Source organism: Bos taurus, chromosome 21 (assembly GCF_002263795.3).
Source record: "Bos taurus isolate L1 Dominette 01449 registration number 42190680 breed Hereford chromosome 21, ARS-UCD2.0, whole genome shotgun sequence".
In the NCBI taxonomy this organism is placed as follows: Eukaryota; Metazoa; Chordata; class Mammalia; order Artiodactyla; family Bovidae; genus Bos; species Bos taurus.
The window spans coordinates 22,820,667-22,846,040 of NC_037348.1; the positions used below are offsets into that span (position 1 = coordinate 22,820,667).

The 25,374-nt window shown below is 44.3% G+C and overlaps 1 protein-coding gene and 1 long non-coding RNA gene across 2 annotated transcripts in view; both read right to left on the reverse strand.

Moving 5' to 3' along the window:
- LOC100848639 (uncharacterized) overlaps positions 1-11,907 on the reverse strand; it is a 47,617-nt gene extending 35,710 nt beyond the window's left edge. The window contains exon 1 of the long non-coding RNA XR_009492242.1: positions 11,570-11,907. This is a non-coding gene — a long non-coding RNA (uncharacterized lncRNA). The remainder of the gene's footprint in view (positions 1-11,569) is intronic.
- A 6,476-nt stretch (positions 11,908-18,383) lies between these two features.
- Positions 18,384-21,832, reverse strand: RPS17 (ribosomal protein S17). The gene is given in 5 exon segments (NM_001099210.2): positions 18,384-18,510; positions 19,793-19,858; positions 20,744-20,849; positions 21,352-21,503; positions 21,791-21,832. Coding segments are annotated over 5 exon segments (408 nt in total). The 5' UTR covers positions 21,794-21,832; the 3' UTR covers positions 18,384-18,429.
- Positions 21,833-25,374: the final 3,542 nt, after the last annotated feature.

Sequence of the window (25,374 nt, forward strand, 5' to 3'; positions counted from 1 at the left end):
AAAAGACCATAATATTATACAATTCTGTTTATATGAAATTTCCAGGCAAATCCATAGAAATTAAAAGCAGGTTAGTGGAGACATCCCTGCTGGCTCAGTGGTTAAGAATCCACCTGCCAGCGTAGGGGACATGGTTCCATCCCTGGTCGGAGAAGACTTCACATGCCTCGGAGCAACGAAGCCCACGCACCGCAACTACTGAAGCCTGTGTGCTCCAGGGGCCATGAGCTGCAGCTGCTGAGCCCGTGTGTGCCACGACTACCGAAGCCCACGCACCCTCGAGCCCGTGAGCCGCAAGCTCCAAGCCCATGTGCTGCCACTACTCAAGCTTGTGAGCCCAGAGCCTGTGCTCTGCAATGAAGAACAGCCCTGCTTGCCACAGCTAGAAAAAGCCCGAGCACAGCAATGAAGACCCAGCAGCCCAAAACCAATGAGTACTGTTTTACTTATTTATGTATTTTTAGGTAAGAGCTGGGGGTAGACAAATGGGGAGGGAATTGGTACGAGGCTTCCTTTGGGGATGATGTGCATGTTCTGAAATTAGATAGCGGTGATGGTTGCACAATCTTGGGACTATACTAAAAACCACTATGATTATACTTCAAAAGGGCAAACCTTATAATATGTGAATTATGTCTCTATTAAAAAATAAGATGTTATCTGGGGTGCAGTCACTGGGGCTGGAGGTTTGGCCCACGTCCAAGGTGACTTTCTCCCATTGTGGTTGTGGGTTCAGTCCCTCACCAGGTGGACCTCTCAAAAGGCTGCCAAAGTGCCTTTCCAACAAGGCAGCTGGCTTCGCACAGAGCAGTTAATCCAAGGAAGTCACAAAGTATTCGGATGACCTAGTCTTGGATGTTACAGACTGCCACTTCTGGCATGTTCTGTTAAGTGAGTCACTAAGTCCAGCCCATAACCAAGGAGAGGGATGAAACCTACACCTCTTGAAGGGAGGGAGTCTTAATAATGCGTGGACACACGTCATGGATCACTGCCTTGTCGTGGTAAAGGGCCTTGCATAACTCAATGAACCCATGAGCCATGCTGTGCAGGACCACCCAAGACATCACACTGGAGAGTTCTGACAAAATGTGATCCACTGGAGGAGGGAATGGAGCAAAAACCTCGGTATACTTGCTGTGAGCGCTCCATGAACTGTATAAAAAGGTAAAAAGATATGACACCAAAAGATAAGCCTCCCAGGCTGGAAGGTGTCCAGTATCCTACTGGGGAAGAGTGGAGAAAGAAAGAAGAGGCTGGGTGAAAGCAGAAATGATGCCCAATTGAGGATGTGTCTAGTGATGAAAGTAAAATCTGATGCCATAAAGAACAGTATTGCACAGGAATCTGGAATGTTAGGTCCATGGATCAAGGTAAATTGGAAGTGGTCAAGCAGGAGATGGCAAGAGTGAACATTGACATTTCAGGAATCAGTGAACTAAAATGGATCAGAATGGGCGAATTTAATTCAGACGACCATTATATCTACTACTGTGGGCAAGAATCCCTTAGAAGAAATGGAGCAGCCCTCATAGTCAGCAAGAGTTTGACATGCAGTCCTTGCATGCAATCTCAAAAACGACAATGATCTCGGTTCATTTTCAAGGCAAACCATTCAACACCACAATAATCCAAGTCTATGCCCCAACCACTGATGCTGAAGAAGCTGAAGTTGAATGATTCTATGAAGACCTACAAGACCTCCTAGAACTAACACCCAAAAAAGATGTCCTATTCATCACAGGGGATTGAAATGCAAAGGTAGGAAGTCAAGAGATACCTGGAGTAACAGGCAAGTTTGGCCTTGGAGTACAAACTGAAGCAGGGCGAAGGCTAACTGAATTCTGCCAGGAGAACGCACTGGTCATAGCAAACACCCTCTTTCAACAACACAAGAGATGACTCTTCACATGGATATCATCAAATGGTCAATACTGAAATCAGATTGATTATATTCTTTGTAGCCAAAGATGGAGAAGCTCTATATAGTTAGCAAAAACAAAACTGGGAGCTGACTGTGGCTGAGATCATAAGCTCCTTATAGCAAAATTCAGGCTTAAACTAAAGAAAGTGGGGAAAACCACTAGGCCAGTCAGGTCCGACTTAAATCAAATCCCCTATGAATACACAGTGGAGCTGATGAATAGAGTCAAGGGATTAGATCTAGTAGATAGAGTGCCTGAAGAACTATGGACAGAGGTTCATAATATTGTATAGGAGATAGTGAACAAACCCATCCCAAAGAAAAAGAAATGCAAGAAGGCAAAGTCATTGATCTGAGGAGGCTTTACAAACAGCTGAGGAAAGCAGAGAAGCAAAAAGCAATGATGAAAGGGAAAGGTACACTCAACTAAATGCAGAGTTCCAGAGAACAGCAAGGAGAGACAAGAAGTCCTTCTTCAATGAACATGCAGAGAAATAGAGGAAAACAACAGAAGAGGAAGGGCTAGAGAGCTCTTCAAGACCACTGGAAATATCAAAGGCACATTTCACCCAAAGATGGGCACAATAAAGACCTAATAGAAGCAGACGAGATCAAGAAAAGATGGCAAGAATACACAGAAGAACTGTACAAAAAAGCTCTTAATGACCTGGACAGCCCCAGTGGTGCAGTCCCTCACTCAGAGCCAGACATCCTGGAGTGTGAAGCAAGTGGGCCTTAGGAAGCACTGCTGCCAGTAAAATTGGTGGAGGGGATGGAATTCCAGCAGAGCTATTTCAAATCCTAAAAGATGATGCTATTAAAGTGCTACACTCAATATGTCAGCAAATTTGGAAAACCCAGCAGTGGCCACAGGACTGGAAAAGGTCAATCTTCATTGTGAGCAACTTCACTTTCTTTCACTTTAGCAAGGCAAAGGAACCAGAGATCAAATTGCCAACATTTGCTGGGTCCAAGAGAAAGCAAGGGAGTTCCAGAAAAACATCTACCTCTGTGTTTCATTGACTACGCCAAAGTCTTTGACTGTGTGGATCACAACAAACCATGGAAAACCCTTTAAGAGATGGGAATACCACACCATCTTACCTGGCTCCTGATCAACCTGTATTCAGGTCAAAAGGCAACAATTAGAACCTTATTCAGAACAACTGACTGGTTCAAAACTGAGAAAGGAGTAGAACAAGCCTGGTTACTGTCACCATGTTTATTTAACATATATGTAAAGCACATCATGTAAAATGTCAGGCTGGATGAATTTGCAAGCTGGAATCAAGATTTCCGGGAGAAATATCAACCAACTCAGGTATGCAGATGATACCACGCTAATGGCAGAGAGCAAAGAGGAACTAAAGAGCATCTTGATGAGGGTCAAAGAGGAGGTGAAAAAGCTGGCTTAAAATTCAATATTCAAAAAACTAAGATCATGGCATCTGGTACTATCACTTCATAGCAAATAGAAGGGAGAAAGGTGGAAGCAGTATCAGATTTTCTCTTCTTGGGCTCTAAAATCACTGCAGATGGTGACTGCAGCCATGAAACCAGAAGACGACTGCTTCTTGGCAAGAAAGCTATGACAAACCTAGACAGTGTATAGAAAGCAAAGACATCACTTTGCCAACAAAAGTCCGTCTAGTCAAGGCTGTGGTCTTTCCAGTAGTCAAGTATGGATGTGAGAGCTGGACCATAAAGAAGGCTGAGCAATGAAGAACTGACTAAAGAATTTATGGTTTCAAACTGTGGTTCTGGAGAAAACTCTTGAGAGTCCCTTGGAAAGCAAGGAGATAAAACCAGACAGTCTTAAAGGAAATCAAACCTCATTGGAAGGACTGGTACTGAAGCTCCAATACTTTGGCCACCTGATGTGAAGAGCTGACTCGCTGGAAAAGACCCTGATGCTGGGAAAGGCTGAAGGCAGAAGAGGAGGGAGACAGAGCATGAGATGGTTGGATGGCATCACTGATCCAACGGACATGAACTTGGGCAAACTCCAGGAGATGGTGAGGGACAGAGAAGCCTGGTGTGCTGCAGTCCATGGGGTCACAAAAAGTCATGACTTAGCGACTGAACAACACTTTAAAACCTGCCACATGTATGTTTAACATATCTAGGACACATTAGAAGCTGACAACAGGGCTCCATGTGCAAAGGGGGAGCCAGCAGGATGAAGGAAATGAGCTGGATGGAAACTGCTCACTGTAAACTCATTTGTAACTTTTGAACTGTGAACCACGTACATGCTGCCTGTTCAAATAATTTAAAAAAAATTTTTAATTAAAAATATTCATTTTCTTTTAAGAAGGAAAATAGTCTTAACCTGTAACTTGCTTTGCTAGCTGAATTTGTTAAGTCCTAAATCAAATTGCACTTTTATAAACACAAATTTATTTTTATACATTTATATTTACCTCTCCATACATGGACACTTTCTCACACCCTAGCTCTTAACAGCCAAGGTTTAACAAAAGAAAGAACTGGAATCCTTTGGGCTCTAAAATTGGGTAATCTGGATGAAACTGACAAATTCCTCGAAATACACAAACTACCTAAATTGACTGAAGAAGTAGAAAATCTCACTAGACCTATAACAAGTAAAAACATTGATTCAGTAATCAGTAACTTCTGAACAAAGAAAAGTCTAGGGCCACATGGATTCACTGGTGAATTCTATCAAAAGTTTAAAGAAAAACTGACACCAGTTCTCAAACTCTTCAAAGAAATAAAGTAGGAGAGAACAGTTTCTATCACATTCTATGGGATCAGCATTTCCCTGATACCAAAGTGATATCAAGATAATCACAAAAAAGAAAATTAGAAATCACTACTGCTTATGAAAAGCAATGCAAAGATCCTCAACAAAATACTAGCAAATCAAACTGAGTGTGTTAAAAGGATTATATACCATGATAAAGTGTAATTTATAATAGAAATGCAAGGATTCAACATAAGAAAAAAATGAATGTAATATATCACAGTAGTAGAAGGAAGAGAAAAAATACTGTCATCTTAGTTAATACAGAAAAGGCATTTACAAAAGCCAACACTCTTTCATGATAAAAATGCTCAGAAGCTATGAGTAGAGGGACGATTCCTCAACATGATAGAGGGCATTTACGAAAAAAACACAGCTAACATTATGCTCCACAAAGAAAAGATTGCAAACTTTACTTGTAACTTCATGAATGAGACAAGAATGCCTGCTTTTACCACTGCTATTTAACACTGTCCTAGAAATTCTAGCACAGCAATTAGACAAGAAATAAAAGGCATCCATATTGGAAATGAAGTAAAGATATGTGTATTTGCAGGTGACATGATCCTACACACAGAAAATCCCAAGGAATGTACCATAAAGTTATTGAAGCTAATCAACAAATTCTCAAAATTGAAAAAAATCAATTGTTCCTATATACCAGTAATGGCTAGAAAAGAAAACTGAGAAATCAATTCTATTTACAGTAATATCTGTGTGTGGGTTTTCCACACCAAGCAATTCTCAGATTCTCTGTCGACAACATCTGATGTCCTACAATTTCATTCAGTTCTGACACTCACTACCCAGAGTTAGCACAGAATCCCCCCCTGGTTTAAAATCTCAATCCACCTACTTCAGCCATGAGCCCCCAGGTTATCCACACTTCTGTCTGACTTGGTTACAAATTGGGGGCTCCCTTGACCCCATCTGAGGTTCAGTAATTTGCTGTAACAGCTCACAGAACTCAGGGGAAAACATTATTATTACGGGTTTATTATAGAGGACACAGGTGAACAGCCCACTGAGGAGTTACACATGGTGGGTTCTGGAAGGAGCCTGAGCACAGGATCTTCGGTCTCCAAGGAGTATGGAATGTACCCTCCCAGCACTCATTCACTAACCCCTATCACTTAACAGTTTTTATGGAGGCTCAATTATATAGATGTGATGGATTAAATCATTGGCTACTGGTGATTAACTCAATTTCTAGCCTCTCAGCACTCTGCATGAATGGATGTGAAAGCTGGACCATAAAGAAGGCTGAGCACTGAAGAACTGACAAGAATTTATGCTTTCAAACTGTGGTTCTGGAGAAGACTCTTGAGAGTCCTTTGGACTGCAAGGAGATCAAACCTATCAATCCTAAAGGAAATCAACCCTGAATATTCATTGGAAGGATTGCTGCTGAAACTGAAGCTCCAATACTTTGGCCACCTGATGCAAGGAGCTGACTCATTGGAAAAGACCCTGATGCTGGGAAAGATTCAAGGCAGAAGAGGATGAAGAGGATGAGATGGCTGGATAGCATCACCGACTCAATAGACATGAGTTTGGGCAAACTCCGGGAGATGGTGAAGAACAGGGAAGCCTGGCGTGCCCAAGTCCATGGGGTTGCAAAGAGTCGGACATGACTTAGCGACTGAACTGAATAGTTATATGGAGAAATAATCTCCCTCGTGAGTTATAGAGGAAATGCCATATAAACTCATTTTCTACTGAATTAATTACAAAAGAAACTTGGGCAGTGGAAAATGAGAGAGGTGAGGGTGTGAAGAAGCAAGGAGCTCAGCACACCTGGATGATGGTTTCTCTGCCTCAGTGGATTCTCTGAGATGCCACCTTTTAAAGAGCAGTTACAACCTTTCATCCTCTGATGCAACAATTCCAATTCTAGATCTCTTTAAGGAAACAGCCTCTCCCAGAACTTTATAGATACAAATGCATGTTGCAGCATCATTGGCCAAAAACTGAAAACAGTGAAAATATCAATGATTGTGTTACATAAATTACTCTACGTTTATTGATGAACTATTATATCACCATCAAAATATTGTTTAGAAAGGGTTTATGATAGTCTGGAAAGTCTTATAATGTTCATTGTTAAAGTGGATACCCAAATTATAAAACTTTTCCCCTTGCCATGATAAAGATTGCTACTTGCACTATTTTTCTGGGAAAGATTGAGGGCAAAAGGAGAAGGGAGTGGCAGAGGATGAGACAGTTGGATGGCATCACTGACTCAATGGACACAAGTTTGAGCAAACTCCAGGAGACAGTGAAGTACAGAGAAACCTGGTGTGCTGCAATTCATGGGGTCACAAATAGTTGGACATAACTGAATGACTAAACAACTCCCCTCCACAGAAATCAGGGATGGGGCTTAAAGTTCCAATCCTCTAATCTCCTGGTTGGTTCCTCTAGCAACCAGCCCCCATCTGGAAGCTATACCCAATCAATATTCACTTGATTAGCATAAACTTAGGTATGGTTGAAAAGGGCTTATTATGAATTAACAAAAAAGGGTCCCTGAAAAAAGAAAGAAAAAAAAAAAGGGGGGTCCCTGGTGGCTAAGACAGCAAAGCATCTGCCCAAATGCAATGCAATGTAGGAGACCTAGGTGTGATCCCTGGGTCAGGAAGATTCCCTGGAGAAGAGAATGACTACCCACTCCAGCATTCTTGCCTGGAGAATTCTTGCCTAGTGGGCTACACAGTCCATGGGGTGCAAAGAGTCGGACACAACTGAGGGATTAATATTTTTACTTTTCTTCTCTTCATAAATAATAAATCATGGGCTTCCATCTTTAATACTCAGGAAATCCCAAGGGTTTTAGAAGATTTTGTGCCAGGAACTGGGGAGAAAGACCAAATATCTATCTTTTTTTTAATATAAATTTATTACATCACAATGGGCTTCCCAGGTGGTGCTAGTGGCAAAGAACCTGCCTGCCAAGGTGGGAGACAGGTTCCATTCCTGGGTAGGGAAGATCCCCTCAACTAAGAAATGGCAACCCACTCCAGAATTCTTGCCTAGAGAATCCCACGGATAGAGGAGTCTGGCAGGCTATGGTCCATAGGGTCACAAAGAGTTGGACATGACTGAAATGACTTAGCACACATGCACTTATCACAATAGCACAATCTGAAAGAATAAAATGCCTGGGAATAAATTTAAGCAAGGAGTACAAGAAACTGTTCCCTGAAAATTACAAAGTATTCCTCTAAGAAATTAAAGGAGATGTAAATAAGTGGAAAGACATCACATGCTCATGGATTAGAACACTTAATATTGTCAAGATGTCAATACTACCCAAAGCCATCTACAAAATTCAGAGCAACTCTTATTAAAATTCCAGGGGGCTTCTTTTGCAAAAACAGAAAAGCTGATCCTCAAATGCATGGAGTCCATGTAAGAGGCTGAAGTGTATTCCCCAAAATTCACATGCAGGAGTCTTAACCCTCAATAGCTCAGAATGTGACTACACCTATAGACAGAGCCTTTAAAGAGGTAACTATGTCACAATGAGGCCCTCATCCACTCCTCCTGGTGTCCTTATATGATCAGGAAATTTGGACCCACAGTAAGACCAGGGCTGTGCATGCAAAGAGAAGACCACTTGAGGCCACAGCAAAAAGACTGCCAGCTACAAGGCAAGAAGAGAGAAATCAAAGTCGGGAGAAATCAAAGCTGCTCACATCTTGATGTGGGGCTTCCAGCCTCCAGAATGGTAAGAAAATCATCCAGTCTGTGGTGTTTTGCTATGGCAGCTCTAGCAAACTTACACAGCCCAGGGAAACAAACAAACAAAAAATCTTGGAAAGAACAAAGTGGGAGGACTTCTACTTCACAGCTCACTCAAAGCTACAGTAATCAAAACACTGTGGACTGACGGAAGGACAGACTTACAGACCAGTGGAACAGAACTGAGAGTTCAGAAACAAACCCATACATTCATGGCTAACTGATTTTTGATAAGAGTCTCAAGTTCAATCAAGGGGAAAGGAACAGTCGCTTTAACAGATGATGCTGGGGACAACTCGCCTTCCACATGCAATGAAAATGAAGCTGGACACCCTACCTCACTGCATATACAAAAATTAACACAGATGGATACATGTATATGAATGGAGGAGTCCTTTCACTGTTCACCTGAAACTACCACAACATTGTTAATTGGCTACACCCCAACACAAAATAAAGTTTAGAGGTTAAAAGAAACTATAATCACACCCCAAAATTATCACAAAATGTATCAAAGAATTAAATATAAGAGCTAAAACCATAAAATTCTTGAAAGAAAACATAGGGGTAATTCTTCATGAGGATTTGGTAAAGGATTCTTAGATATGACACCAAAAACATAGGCAATGAAAAAATAACTCATTGAACTACATCAAAATTTAAAACTTTTGTGCATCAAAGGACACTATCAACAGAGAAGGCAACCCACAGCGTGGGAGAAAATACATGCAAACCACATCCAATAAAGAATTAATATCCAGAATATACAAAGAACTCCTACAACTCAGTAACAATAAAACCCAGCTTAAAAATGGACAAAGAACTTGAACAGATATTTCTCCAAAGAAGATATACAAATGGCCAATCAACACACTAAAAGATGCTCAACATCATTAATCATTAAGGCAATGCAAATCAAAACTACAATGAGATACCACTTCACACTCATGAGTATGGCTATTATGTGTGTATACATATATATATGTGTGTGTGTGTATGTGTGTGTATATATATATACATGTGTGTGTGCATATATATAGACCTAACAGGGGCATCCTTGGTGACCCAGTGGTAAAGAATCTGCCTGATAATGCAGAAGACACAGGTTCCATCCCTGATCTGGGCAGATCCTACATACTACAGAGTGACTAAGCCCATGTGCCATAACTACTGAGGCTGTGCTCTGCAGCTGGGGCGCTGCAACTCCTGAGCCCATGCAGCATCACTCCTGAGCCCGCGCGCCACACCTAGTAAAGTCTGCACACCTAGAGCCACGTGTTCCACAACAACAGAAGCCAAAACAATGAGAAGGCCACACACCACAACAAAGAGCAGTCCCACTTACTGCAACTAGAGAAAAGCCCACATAGCAACAAAGACCCAGTACACCCAAAAATAAAAATACTTTAAAAAAAAAATCAAAAAATAAACTCACAAAGTAAGAAGCTTTGGCAAGGATGTGGCGAAATTAGAAATCTTGTGCACGGCTAGTAGGAATGTAAAACAGTGCAGTTGCTGTGAAAATAGTACAACATTTCCTCAAAAAAATTAATCATAGATTTACCGTATGATCTAGCAACTCCACTTTTTGGTAGGTACTCAAAACAACTGAAAGCCGGGGTTTGAACTGCCATTTGTACACCTGTGTTCATAGTGGCATTATTCACAAGAACCAAAAAGCAGAAGCAACCAAAATGCCCACCATAAAATGAATGGATGAACAAAATATGATATGGGGGAATAAGGAGTTACTGTTTAATGAGTACAGAATTTTTGTTGGGAATGATGAAAGGCTTTAAATATAGCAATTGTGGTTATCATAACACTGTAACCATATTTAATGCCTCCAAACTGTACACTGTACTCCAAACTGGTTAAAATAATAAATATTGTATGTTTAAAAAAACTTTACCACAGTTAAATAACACTTGACCAAAATTCATGGAAATGATGATGATTAAGTCTATGAGTAAAATTCATTGTGAACAGTTACTGGTTCAGTAATTGACAGATTTATTTTCTGTAGAATATATATTAATGAGTAATGCAATGAACAGCACAGGTTTTAAACACTTTCCATTTCTGCAAGCTTTGAATTCTGTCCAAATAAGGTCCTTTCTGCTTTGCACATATTTCTACCAACATCAGCTATAACATTAGCTCAGCCAATTCCCACTTCAGGTCCTATTGAATCAGTAATTTATCATCTTTAAAAATATTCTCACCAGTAGCTGTTCCATGCAGATTACTCTACAGACTAATTCTTCAGACTCTTCAAAGTTGGCACAGACTGTTGCATAACTGAGCAGTATTGGTAACATTCTTTGACTTATCAAGAGTCAAGAAAAACCATTCAGAATTATCTACTTTTTTTTAAATTGACTATTCATATTGCTCCCAATGTTTTCAGCTCTTTAAACAACCACTCTCACCCAAAGACTAACAGTTTTAAATAAGCTAATTTATCTGGAAGAAACATGTGCAGAGAAAACAAACTCAGCACTGGTAACACTTCCCCTGCCCACCTACCGAATGAGCCACTCATACCTTAACATTGAAGGCCCACTTTTCTCTTTTTTTCAATGAAAGTGTGCACTAACAATTTGTAAAAAAAATAAAATGTTGACGACATGGTGACCAGTATGGCCCTCACAACACTGAAGCGTTATAAATGTGTAACTGCAATCTGTAGTGTGAAGTGATCACAGTGCCTCGTTACTGTCTCTGTGGCAACTATGAAATCCAGCCACTGAATCAGGAACACAGCCGTCTACAGTTTGTAAACAAAAGAATGTGGCTGCGTCCCAATGAAATTCTGTATGTAGACTGACTTCAATTTAACAGAATTTCCACAGCCCACAGGATTCTCCTCTTGCTGCTGCTGGGTTTTAAAGCAGTGGTCCCCAACCTTTCTGGCACCAGGGACCGGTTTCGTGGAATTTTTTCACGCTATTATTATGACATCAGCTCCACCTCAAAACATCAGGCATTAGATTCTGGAGGTTGGGGATCCCTGTTTTAAAGCATTTAGAAATGTGAAAATCGTTTTTAGTTCACGGCTTATTCACAAACGGGCAGCTGGGCACAGTTTGCTGACCCCTGCAGGTGAAAAAGAGAAAACGAGCTTTACTCACATTCCTCACAATTGAATCCGGCTGTTTGTTTCCTCCAGCGTCTAATGAGGAAAAGCGCCAACTTCAAGTAAAAAGAAAGTTAAAACTTCAGAAACTATCAATAAAATAATCAAACACCTGACACATTTAACTTAGAAACCAAATGTAACATTTAAAATGATTCACAGTAACAGGGAGTTTTCCTACTTATGAGAGAAAAACTGCAATTATATACTAATAAAACTGAAAATCTTAATGACATAGACAATGCACAAAATATGAATTCACATATTCACGGAGATAGGATATACCTCCACGAATTTTGCCCTCAGGTAGAGGCGAAACTTGTGCTTCAATTGTTAAACACAATGACCGCCGCCCCCCCCCCCCCCGGCCCCCCCTCAGGTGGGAGTCTTTCTTCCTTTATCTTTTCAGAAACTTTTGGCAGTGGGAAGCTTCTCCTTAGGGGCATATTAAAATCAACCTCGTCACACACAAAGGTGGAAGTGGAGCTGCTCTGTTCAAAGACCGGGTAAAGGACCCTGACTGTTGCTCTATCTCCCCTCTGTCAGTCAGAGAGACTACTTCACAGCGTCCTGGGAACCCATAAAAGGTCTGAGAACCTTCAGTATAAAGACCACTGTCAGGGAGACCCAGATTCTCAGTTAGACATGGAGCTCAGGCCAAGTTGTCCCATGGTAGAAACCAGGAGGGCCAGAATGACCTAGGAGCTCAGACACTGTCTCAACAGCAGTGAGTCAGCCAAGTGGGGGAAGGACGTTGGCAGAGCTCCCATGCTTCAGCCAGAGGAGCTCCTCTTACCACTGTTTTCTTTTTTTTAACTTAAAAAAATTTTTTGTTGTTTTTTGATTTTTACAAGTGTTGCTATACAACAACGCCAATCAGGCTATAATTATATACACATCCCCTCCCTCCCCAGCCTCCCTCCCATCCCCAACCTGGGTTTTGATTCAGATTCTAAAGAAAGGCTCTGCATCTTTCTCTGTCTTAGAGCTATTTTACAACTCTCTAAGTTGTAGATGCCTGACAATGCAAATAATTCTTACCTATCAGATCAAATCAGTCGCTCATTCCTGTCCGACTCTATGCGACCCCATGAATCGCAGCACACCAGGCCTCCCTGTCCATCACCAACTCCCGGAGTTCACTCAGACTCACGTCCATCGAGTCAGTGATGCCATCCAGCCATCTCATCCTCTGTCGTCCCCTTCTCCTCCTGCCCCCAATCCCTCCCAGCATCAGAGTCTTTTCCAATGAGTCAACTCTTCGCATGAAGTGGCCAAAGTACTGGAGTTTCAGCTTTAGCATCATTCCTTCCAAAGAAATCCCAGGGCTGATCTCCACAGACAAATGTAAATAAATTCTGTTGGCTAGAGGTTTAGCTGACTTCCCTCTGGTGGAAGAAGTCGGTCTTGTGTCCATTTATAAATTCAACATTCCCTTCCTCCAAATTTGTCTCTGACTTCTCCTTTCAACTGACTGTAACACCGGTTTTTTAAAAATTAGGGTTTTAAAAAATACTTACCAAGTTCATTTTATATCTGTGTGACAGTCATTTCACTTTGTTGAAAACTGTACTTTAACAAAACTAAGGACAATATGGGCTCCCTGGAGGCTCCGCGGTAAAGAATCAGCCTGCAATTCAGGGGCCGCAGGAGACATGGGTTCGATCTCTGGGTGGGTAAGATCTCCTGGAGAAGGGCATGGCAACCCACACCAGTATTCTTGGCTGGAGAATCCCCATGGACAGAGGAGCCTGGAGGGCTACAGTCCATGGGGTCACAGAGAGTCGGACACGACTGAGCGACTTAGCACAGCCCACAAGGACAATATAGGGGAAAAAAAGAAAATTACCTTCAAAACGTTCCTGGGACTCTTTGAAATCTTGAAGCAGCAGAGTAGGTGACACAAAAGGCAGAAGTCTATCATATTTCATGCCATATGCCAACAGACATTATCAGACGCAAACAACACCGGAGAGACGCTAGTCCGGCGGCGTCCAGCCCAGCGGGGATGCAACTGCCCGCGAGCACACTTAGCCCCACGGGCACCTCGAGCGGACACACCTGAGCCGCGACCCCGCCCCACCACGCCTGAAGCCGCGCAATCTCTGGCTGGGGGCAGCGCCTCACCGCCTGCTTTTAACAAGTTCCACGGGAGGTTCTAACGAGCCCAGGGCTGATTTTACAGATGCAAGAACTAAGGCCTAGGAGAAGCTCCTCAACGTTAATGGAGAATGAAACCGCTTCTCTGTGCCGCCCCTGCTCCTCCCCGACCCTTCCCATCCCTCGTCTCATTCACCTGGAGCACGGGGCCTTAGAGGCCGCCCAGCGTGCAGGTGTGGGTCAGCGATGGCACTGCCTCCTAGTGGGGGAGCGCGGCAAACACCACAGCACGCAGCCTTGTATTTTAATTTTCTTACCCACTAGTCATTTTAAACTAGCTCTAGTTTCTCTCCCATATAGAAACCAAAAGAGGGAAGGCTTCTTTACACATAGCCGTATTTAGAAGGCAAAGTTACTTGCTGAGAATGCCCGACTCCACACCAAGAAATGGAAAGAAATGTTCTTGGTGAAGAAGAGAAAGCTCCTTCCCTACTGTACAATACTAATAAATATAAGGTAATCATGGAGGTAAAATAACAATAGATGCTAAAACCAGTGAGTGAAAAGTTGAAGAACAGGGTATTTAACCACAAAATTCAAAACACCTTCTTACAACTTAACAGCGGAGAAACTTGAGAAATACACCTTAATCCAAGCGCTCAAAGTAAACATCACTAAAACTGTGACAGATATTGTGTCTCTCAGTATGATGCATCGAGTACACAGTATCACTTCTGTGATACAGATGTGCCTTGACTTAGGATGGGGTTATGTTGCAATAAACCCATAGTAAACTGAAAATACCCTAAGTCAAAAATATATTTAATTCACAACCTACTGAACATTATAAATCTTCTTGCCCATGCGGGAGAAGCAGGAGATGCCGGTTCAGTCTCTAGGTAGGGAAGATCTCCTGGAGAAGGGAATGGCAACCCACTCCATTATTCTTGCCTGGAAAATCCCATAGACAGAGGAGCCTGGCAAACTGTGGGGATGCAGAGTCAGACATGGCTGAATATCATAGCCTACCTGAGGCTGTTTTTAACATCCTAACACATTAACCTCAGTTGAGCCAAATCAACTAAGACAAAGTCCACTTTGTAATAAAGCACTGGGTATCTCTCATATGTGAAAGATCAAGCCAATCACTCCTGAAGGAAATCAACCATGAAGAGTCACTAGGATTGTTGCTGAAGCTCCAATGCTTTGACCACCCGATACAGAAAAGCCTACTCATTGGAAAAGACTCTGAGGCTAGGAAAGACTGAAGGCAAAAGGAGAGGGGGCGTCAGAGGATGAGACGATCAGAGGTAGAATAAGCAACTCAATAGACATGAATTTGCGCAAACTCTGGGAAGTAGTGGGGAACAGAGGAGCCTGGTGTGCTGCAGTCCATGGGCTTGCACTCAGACTCGAATTTGTGATTGAATGTCTCATGTACTGAACACTGTACTGAAATAGAATGTATAACTACAGAATAGTTAAATGTATTTGTTGCTTTGAGATCACATAAGCTGACTGGGAGCTGTGGCTCACTGCCACTGCCCAGTCATAAGTTACACCACTATCCTAACCTGTTAAAAGATAAAAACTCAGTTATCTGAAGTAGTTTCTACTGAATGCCTGTCACTTCCACACCATACTAGTCAAAAAATCTTAAATCAAACCACCCGTATTTCTAAAATTAAAAAAAAAAAACAAAACCTAAATTAAATCTAAGTGCAAGACAACATCAAACTGAAATTGAAGGACATTCTACAAGGAGTCAGCCAACACTTTTCAAAAATATCATGAAAGACATGGAAGGAAAAAAACATGAAAAGTAGATACAGTGATTCTGGGTTGGATCCTCAACCAGGAAAACTGGAAGAAATTACTGGGAATACCGGCAACACTTTACATTGGACTATGGATTAGAGAAGAAAACCTAAAGGCAAAGGAGAAAAGGAAAGAAATACCCATCTGAATGCAGAGTTCCAAAGAATAGCATGGTGAGATAAGAAAGCCTTCCTCGGTGATCAATGCAAGGAAATAGAGGAAAACAATAGAACGGGAAAGACTTGCGATCTCTTCAAGAAAATTAGAGATACCAAGGGAACATTTCATGGAAAGATGGGCACAATAAAGGACAGAAACAGTATGGACCTAACAGAAGCAGAAGATATTAAGAAGAGGTGGCAAGAATACATGGAAGAACTGTACAAAAAATATCTTCATGACACAGATAACCACAATACAATGGTGTGATCACTCACCTGCAGCCAGACATCCTGGAGTCTGAAGTCAAGTGGGTCTTAGGAAGCATCACTACAAACAAAGCTACTGGAGGTGATGGAATTCCAGCTGAGTTATTTCAAGTCCTAAAAGATGATGCTGCACTCAATATGCAATTTGATCTGGTGCCTCTGCCTTTTCTAAATTCATCTTGAACATCTGGAAGTTCTTGGTTCACATACTGTTGAAGCCTCACTTGGAGAATTTTGAGCCTTACTTTGCTAGCGTGTGAGATCGAGTGCAGCTAAAGTGCTGCACTCAATATCCGAGGAAATTTGGAAAATGCAGCAGTGGCCACAGGACTGGAAAAGGTCAGTTTTCATTCCAATCCCAAAGAAAGGCAATACCAAAGAATGCTCAAACTACCACACAGTTGCACTCACCTGGACATGGAATAGACTCTTTCAAAATTGGGAAAGGAATACGTCAAGGCTGGACATCATCACCCTGCTTATTTAGCTTGTATGTAGAGTACATCATGCGAAATGCCCAGCTGGATGAAGCACAAGCTGGAATCAAGATTGCTGGGAGAAATATCAATAACCTCAGATATGCAGATACCACCACCCTTATGGCAGAAAGTGAAGAGGAACTGAGGAACTTCTTGATGAAAGCAAAAGAGGAGAGTGAAAAAGCTGGCTTAAAACTCAACATACAAAAAACTAAGATCATGGCATCAGTCCCATCACTTCATGGCAAATAGATGGGGAAACAATGGAAACAGTGACATACTTTATTTTCTTGGGCTCCAAAATCACTGCAGATGGTGACTGCAGCCATGAAGATGCTTGCTCCTTCGAAGAAAAGCTATGACCAACCTAGACAGCATATTAAAAAGCAGAAGACATTACTTTGCTGACAAAGGTTTGCCTGGTCAAAGCTATGGTTTTTCCAATAGTCATGTATGGATGCGAGAGTTGGACTATAAAGAAAGCTGAGCGCCAAAGAATTGCTTTTGAACTGTGGTGTTCAAGACTCTTGAGAGTCCCTTGGACTGCAAGATCAAACCAGTCCATCCTAAAGGAAACCAGTCCTGAATATTCATTGGAAGGACTGATGCTGAAGCTCCAGTACTTTGGCCATCTGATGCAAAGAAATGACTCACTGGAAAACACCCTGATGCTGGGCAAGACTGAAGGCAGAAGGGGATGACAGAGGATGAGATGACTGGATGGCATCACTGACTCGATGGACATGAGTTTGAACAGGATCTGGGAGTTGGTGATGGTGAAGGAAGCCTGGCATGCTGCAGTCCATGGGGTCGGACACAATTGATGGGTTAGGTAGCAGTTATCATATCCATGTGGATTTCCTGATTACGATCATTCATCTATGGCTGTTAAAAGAATGTCCTTGTTCTTAGGAAACTGACAAGATATTTCAAACAAAACGGCACATCTGTAACTTAATCCCAATGGATCAGAAAAAAGATGTGTATATAAAGACAATATATAAAGCAATTGGGAGAAAATGTGAACTGAGAGCTCTGGAGAGAGTATTTAAAAGTTCTTTATACTATATTCTTGCAACATTTCAAGTTAGAAATTATATCAGGTGTTATGACTTTGTGTATTTACAGTAGATGTTTTCAGAATGTTTCCCAGGATCAGAGTGCTCCAACTGCTCCTCCAGCTACTTGTGAGCAAGGACCAGCCCAACCTAGCATTCTCCACCACACAGTTGGACCCACTACCTCAGCAGGATCCCTAAGCTCAGAACCATCTCCCAGGATCCACCTAGCAAGCTCTGCCTCCCTTAACCTGACACATCCCATGGTCTCACTGATCCTTCCACACACACATCCATTCACACTCAAGTCTCCTGTGCTCCACATGTATTCTATCTCCCATCCCCAGAAAACCCAACCCTCATACATATGAGGAACATTACCTTTTCAAGACAAGAAGGTTCACTAACCCAAACTGCATGTACCCAGGAGGGGCTGAGCTCAAACACACAGGACACATGGGGTAAAGAGGGAAAAGCATCTCCTGACTTTTGCCCGAAGCCAGAGTGAGCACGCGATGGCACCCCACTCCAGTACTCTTGCCTGGAAAATCCCATGGATGGAGGAGCCTGGTAGGCTGTAGTTAATGGGGTCGCTAAGAGTCGGACACGACTGAGCGACTTCACTTTTCACTTTCCTGCATTGGAGAAGAAAATGGCAACCCACTTCAGTGTTCTTGCCTGGAGAATCCCAGGGACGGGGGAGCCTGGGGGCTGCCGTCTATGGGATCACACAGAGTCAGACACGACTGAAGTGACTTAGCAGTAGCAGAGTGAGCATGCAGGACCTGCCAGGACCAGGCCTTCTCATACATACACTGTCTGTATGGGCACTGCCCACAGGTGCTCTGCAGGACACTTCTCCTGGGAGAAAGAATTCCTGTCCTTAGTTCCACCAGGACCCAACCCCATAGATGACACAGGCAAGGTTGTTGTCTGAGGTTTATTGAAAATATTACAGCACAGCAGAAAGACTCAAACGGCTCCACGTGGTGTTTTGAAGTTCATCCCAACTGTAGGCTGAGTGACCTGCAGGTTGGACAAACTGCCAAAGTCCTGTAATGATAAAAACGGGCTTAATGTGGCTGTTCTGGCAAGATCTGTGTCCAGAGTCCCAGCACCACCATTAGGCTACGCTTCACCAACCTCCTCCAGCTCGGGTCAGACTGCTGGGACCCTGCAGAAAATTGACAGCCTTCTCCCCACCCCAGACCAGTAAACTCACAAGGGGGTGGACTCCATCTGAAGGATCCTACAACCCAACAGTCACAAGGGAGCTGTCCTGTGCATTCTAAGACTTTTAACAGCATCCTCAGCCTTTACCCACAAGTCTGCTTGTACCCCCAGCTGTGACCAGGCATCGCCAAATGTCCCCTGGGTGCAAAATCTATCCCTTTGAGAATACTGCTCTAAGGCTAATGCAGTGCCCCTTCACTTTCAGGACCAGTCTCAGATAGGATGCATCACTCATGCAGTCAGCATTTGTGAAGCAGGAAGAGGAGTGGTGGGACAAGGGCAGGGCCTGCCTCTGAGCTGGCTCAATGTAAGTGCAGTGAAACCAAGGCCCCACCACATAACCAGAAATTAATTCCTCATTTCATGCTCAAAGATCAATTTTACAGTTGAAAATAAAAAGCTACATTCCAGGATAGTGGTTATTTCAGGAGAAAATAATCTGTAACAGGCTTTAGCTATACTGGTGATGTTTTTCTGAAGCCGGGTGGTAGGTATATAGGAATTCATGCTATTACTTAAACATTTCATCATCATAAAAAAGGGAAAAATGAAGTTGCTCGAAATCAACTGCCTCCTGGACTTTGAAGCTCATGCTTTCACCAAAATGCAGAAGTACTAAGATAAATCACAGAAGAGACACTTATCAGTGTGCTGAAGACAGCTGAACCACTCAAGCAGTGCCCTGTCAGCACCAGAAATGAAACCAGAGCTCATGTGAGTGGCTAGCATGTGGACACAGGAGAGCAAGAAGAGCAACGGTCACTAGATCTGGGAGTTATCATCACGTGGACAGCAAACTCAACCTTTAGCAAGCAGCTAAACCCCCTCTGGAGGTAGTCTAGCTTAGTGGTTACAAGTGTGGATGGATTCCCACCTCTGCCGCCCACTAACCTGAAATTACCACTCCAACATCTATAAAATGTAAACAACAGGAGATGCCTCGAGGGATACAGTGAGGAAAACAACATACAGAAAATGTGGAGATTACCTGATATATTTTAAAGATTCAACAAGTGTTACCCAGTGGTATTACAGATAGTAGAGAGCTACTGATAGTTGGTGACCAGGGAAACCCTACTTCAGGAATTCATCAAACACTCACCAAGAGCTTCAGCATTTCCTTAGTGTCAGGATCTACTTCAATGATTTCCTGATCCAGGGCTGAGACCTAGGAGAAACAAGGCAGGCCCCAAATAGTAATGAGTTAGAAAATCTCTCACCTTCCCTGCCTTTTCTACAAGATTCTTAAATGAGAAAGAAAAATTGGGGGAGGGGGGAAGCATAGAGGGGATACAGTAGAAAGTGAAAGTGAAGTCGCTCAGTTGTGTCCAACTCTTTGGAACCCCATGGACTGTAGGCCACCAGGCTCCTGCATCCATGGGATTTCCCAAGCAAGAATACTGGAGTGGGTTGCCATTTCCTTCTCCAGGGGATCTTCCTGACCCAGGGATCGAATAGTATCCCACAAATTCAGTACTTAAAAAACCTTAAGACTGGGTTTATAGCTGTACTCCAGAAATATTATGCCAAAGCAAAAAAAAAAAAAAAGCCAGAAGACATGGTAAGTCACCAATCATTCAAGGTTCTCATGTACAGAACTTACATGATCCTAACAGGGCAGAACACAACATACAGGCAGGTATTAACAGATTACGGGCACCAACAGCTGCTTATGGGCTTCCCTGGTGGCTAAGATGGTAAAGAATGTGGTAAAGAATTCCGCCTGCAATATGGGAGACCTAGGTTCCACTCCTGGGTCGGGAAGATCCCCTGCAGAAGTGTATGGCAACCCACTCCACTATTCTTGCCTGAAGAATCCCATGGACAGAGTAGCGTGGTGGGCTACAGCCCAAGGGGTCTCAAAGAGTCCAAGGCGACTGAGCCACTAAGCACAGCTCAGCTGCTTAAGGAGCGGGGGTGGGGGTAGGGGGGGTGGTCTATGGAGATGCAGCTGAGGTGCCCCTGGAAACCAAGTACCTGAAACGGTTCTCAGGGACCTGCTTTTATCTTTCAGGATGAACCAGAGGTCCAGAGTAAGCCCCAGAAAGTTTACCTCAGGCACGTAATTGTCTCTCCTCTCTCTCTCCTCCTCCTGCAGCTTGATGGAGATACCTCTCACCGGGCCTCTTTGAATCCGCTTCATCAGATGTGTGACGTAGCTACAAAGCGCCCAAGAACACACATTGGTCCCCACGGTACACAGCACGTCTGGATGTGCACGTAGGAGCTTCAGTTCTTTTCCCGCAGTGAGAAGGGAGAGTCATCATCATCTTGGGAGTCCTGGCTCTAAGAATCTTCTACATAAACAGAACCTCTACACGCAGCTCCGCTTAACCAGGCATGCCTGTCCTCTGTATTCATGTTCATTTGTAAAACCACCAAATACTCCAAAAAACTTTCGCGATCCCTCCCAACCCTCATCTGCTTTCCTTCGAGCTCCAATTTACGCAATACAGCAATAAATCAAGTAGGTCTTTAAATATTCTCTTCCAGAGATCGACTGGGGTTAACTTCGTCCAAGCGCCATTGCTGTCAAACCACCAAGTATCAATGCAACGTGAACACAAGACAACTTCACCAAGAAACCCCACAGACGCACAGCTCCCAGGACCCACCCGGGGGCCACGGAGGCCTTGGAAGCCGAACGCAGACTCGACTCACCCTGCGATCTTATTGCGAAGCTTCTTGCTGGGAATAATGGCGATTTCCTCGCACACACGCTTGTTGGTGTGGAAGTCATTGCCCAGGCGCGTGTAGTACTTCTCAATGATGACCCGGGCCGCTTTCTTTACCGTTTTGGTGCGAACGCGGCCCTGCGGGTGGAGAAAATAGGGTCACTCGCGAGCCAGGACCACCCCGCTCCAGGAAACAGCGCGGCGTCACACCCTGACCCGAGATGGGTTCGTGGGCTGGGGCTGAGCCCGGTACAGTAAAGGCCCGGCCGGGCAGTGGTGGAGCGCGGGGTCAACGCGGAAACCAGCAACGTAAGAAGGCTTCAGCCTCACAGGGCAGTGCGCGCCTCCTTACGGGCTGGGAGCTGAGGGAAACAGCGGATGGAGGACGATTCTAGTGGGCACCAACTTGGAGCCAAAACACCTACCATGTTGGCGGGTCCTTGGTAAAAGAGGAAACAGGAAGCACAAGAGAGACCTATAAAGCGCAGGCCAGAAAGCCGCTTCCGCCTAGCCTGGGACGCGCTGAGCCTACTCCAGCGCACCACAGCGACCCCTAGCGGGGCGGAGGCAAAATAGAACGGAAATGTGGACGGCCCGTCTGCATCCAGTGGGCGAAACGAGCTATTGATCTGCCCCATGATGGGCAAAGCTCCTCCGCTCCGCCCCGCCTATGGTCGTCTTAGGCTGGTGTCTGAAAGCCTTCTACAGTGGTTTCTACTGCTTCTACATCGGTCCTGAGTACTCATTGGAAGGACTGACGCTGAAACTCCAATACTTTGTTGGCCACCTGATGCGAAGAACTGACTCATTGGAAAAGACCCTGATGCTGCGAAAGATTGCAGGTGGGAGAAAGGGACGACAGAGGATGAGATAGTTGGATGGCATCACTGACTCGATGGACATGAGTTTGAGTAAGCTCCAGGAGTTGGTGATGGACAGCGAAGCCTGGCGTGCTGCAGTCCATGGAGTCGCAGAGTCGGACACGACTGAGAAAATGAACTCTACAGAGATTGGATCGCCCAAGGGCTTGGAGGAGAGGTGCATCTCTTCCACACATGCCAGGGGCGGTGTTTGTGTGTTGGGGCGGGGCGGGGCGGGGTTGGGTGGACAGCGGCAGCCCGTGGAAGTACGGAAAAGTGAGAAGGTAGGGGATGGCCTCGCACACCAGGTCCCCACCAAGGTCAGAGCCTTGTAGCCTGGTGGAGACACAAGTACAACTGGGAAATGATTATCTCATTTCCGAATCTTTGCTCAAATGTCACCTCATCAAAGGGACTTTTCCTCCAATTTATATATTAAGTAGCACTGTTATCCTTTTATAATTTTTTTCTTAGCACTTCCGTTCAGTTGCTCAGTCGTGTCCGACTTTTTGTGACCCCATGAACCACAGCATGCCAGGCCTCCCTGTCCATCACCAACTGCTGGAGTCTACCCAAACCCATGTCCATTGAGTTGATGATGCCATCCAACCATCTCATCCTGTCATCCCCTTCTCCTGCCCTCAATCTTTTCCAGCATCAGGGTCCTTTCAAGTGAGTCAGCTCTTCACATCAGGTGGCCAAAGTACTGGAGTTTCAGCTTCAACATCAGTCCTTCCAATGAACACCCAGGACTGACCTCTTTTAGGATAGACTGGTTGGATCTCCTTGAAGTCCCAGGGGCTCTCAAGAGTCTTCTCCAACACCACAGTTCAAAAGCATCAGTTCTTCAATTCTTCAGTGCTCAGCTTTCCCTATAGTCCAACTCTCACATCCATACATGACTACTGGAAAAACCATAGCCTTGACTAGACGGACCTTTGTTGACAAAGTAATGTCCATATGCTGCCTAGGTTGGTCATAACTTTCCTTCCAAAGAGTAAGCATCTTTTAATTTCATGGCTGCAATCACCATCTGCAGTGATTTTGGAGCCCAAAACAATCAAGTCAGTCACTGTTTCCCCATCTATTTGCCATGAAATGATGGGACTGGATGCCATCTTAGTTTTCTCAATGTTGAGCTTTAAGCCAACTTTTGCACTCTCCTCTTTCATCAAGAGGCTCTTTAGTTCTTCACTTTCAGCCGTAAGGGTGGTGTCATCTGCATATCTGAGGTTATTGATATTTCTCCCGGCAATCTTGATTCCAGCTTGTGCTTCCCCCAGCCCAGCATTTATGATGTACTCTGCATGTAAGTTAAATAAGCAGGGTGACAATATACAGCCTTGACATACTCCTTTTCCTATTTGGAACCAGTCTGTTGTTCTATGTCCAGTTCTAACTGTTGCTTCCTGACCTGCATACAGGTTTCTCAAGAGGCAGGTCAGGTAGTCTGGTATTCCCATCTCCTTCAGAATTTTTCACAGTTTATTGTGATCCACACAGTCAAAGGCTTTGGCATAGTCAATAAAGTAGAAATAGATGTTTTTCTGAAACTCTCTTGCTTTTTCGATGATCCAGCACTGCTATCCTTTTAATGTTGCTCTAGCATTTCTTAGCATGTGTCAGTGACTTGTCTCAGCTAAGCTAGGGATGAATTCTGTTGTCAGCAGTGTTTTGCGTTGAACAGCACCTAGCACAAAGTTCGTTCTCAAATATTTACCGGCAGGGCCCAGTTCACCTGCAGTGCCTCCAACTGAGGCGCCTTCTCCAACCACCACTGCTGTCTTCAGGCTGTTCCTGTCTTACCCATCCTCAAACGTAGTCCTTCTGAAGCCAACAGCACTGGCTCCTTGCTATGCTGGCACCCCCAACAGCCTCAGGAGTACTGCTCCTTCTCTCCATCTCTGCTGAAGTGGGTTCCAGGCCCTCACCTGACTTAAGGAAGGGCTGGGCTGCCCAGGTTGGATGAGGTTAGGGGCACCAGGCTGTGTGCCTCATCCCTCAATTCCTGGACAGTCCAGTCAGTCCCTCTAAACTGAGAATGGAAGGCTGAAGGAGAAGCAGCTCGTGCCCTGAAATGAAAGCAGCATGTGGACCAGAATGAGACAAACGGGGAAAAGAGACGACTCTGAACAGGACAGGACACCAAAAGGGCGTGTCAGAGCCCCTGCCCCGAGAGAGCTGCAGGAGTTTACCAGCAAACTTCAAATTAGGCTGCAGCCAGCTGCGCCTTGGCTGACCAGACTCCCCACCCTCGACAACAGTGAGTTCTTGCATCTCTTCACGGAAGGGATGCTTCAGCACACAGAGCTCCCTCCACTAATGATTAAAATGGAATCTTCCAGAAATTGCTCCAGCAGCCAGGCCCAGGCACAACCTACCTGAAAAAATCATCAGTAGACCAGGATTAAATAAATCCTGGAAGCCTGTGAGGTAAAGAGTCCAAGTGATAGTCCCGAAGAATAGCAAAAATTTACTCCCGTTCAGTAAAGAACTGGGTCAGCACAGATGACTCCAATAGACAGGAAGCCTCCCAAGAAGAAGAAAGCTCTGAGGCGTAGAGGAGGAGCTGAGAACAAGTGGCCTGTGCCGACTCCCAAGGAGCTAGCCTCTGGTCCCTCCAAGGCCGGTCTAGGATGATGAGAAGAGGAGCCCCCTGCCTGCTGCCTGCTAAGTCACTCAGCTCTTAGTCTTCACAACCCCATGGACTATAGCCTAACAGGCTCCCCCGTTCCTGGGATTTTCCAGGCAAGAATGCTGGAGTGGGTCACCATGCCTTCTTCCAGGGGATCTTCCCGATCCAGGGATCAAACCCACGTTCTCTTCTGCCTCCTGCATTAGAACCTCAGGCGGGTTCTTTACCACTACCGCCACCTGGAAAGCCCAAGAGGAGCCCGAGAAAGTTTATTTGTGTGGCCTTTTTACATACCTGGACCAGAGGTACCCACTTACCAGAAAGGTACCTTCAAGGTGCACGAAGTGAACCAGAATGACTTAAAGGGGCAGGTCCCCACATGGCCCCTCCATTAACCTGGGCAGGAATCCTGTCCATTACAGAAGATGCAAGGAAATGTGCGTCTTTACTCTGAAATCCTAAGTGTCTCACTGTTCCCATTCCCCCACCTCAGACACAGAGACAGAACCGGAAC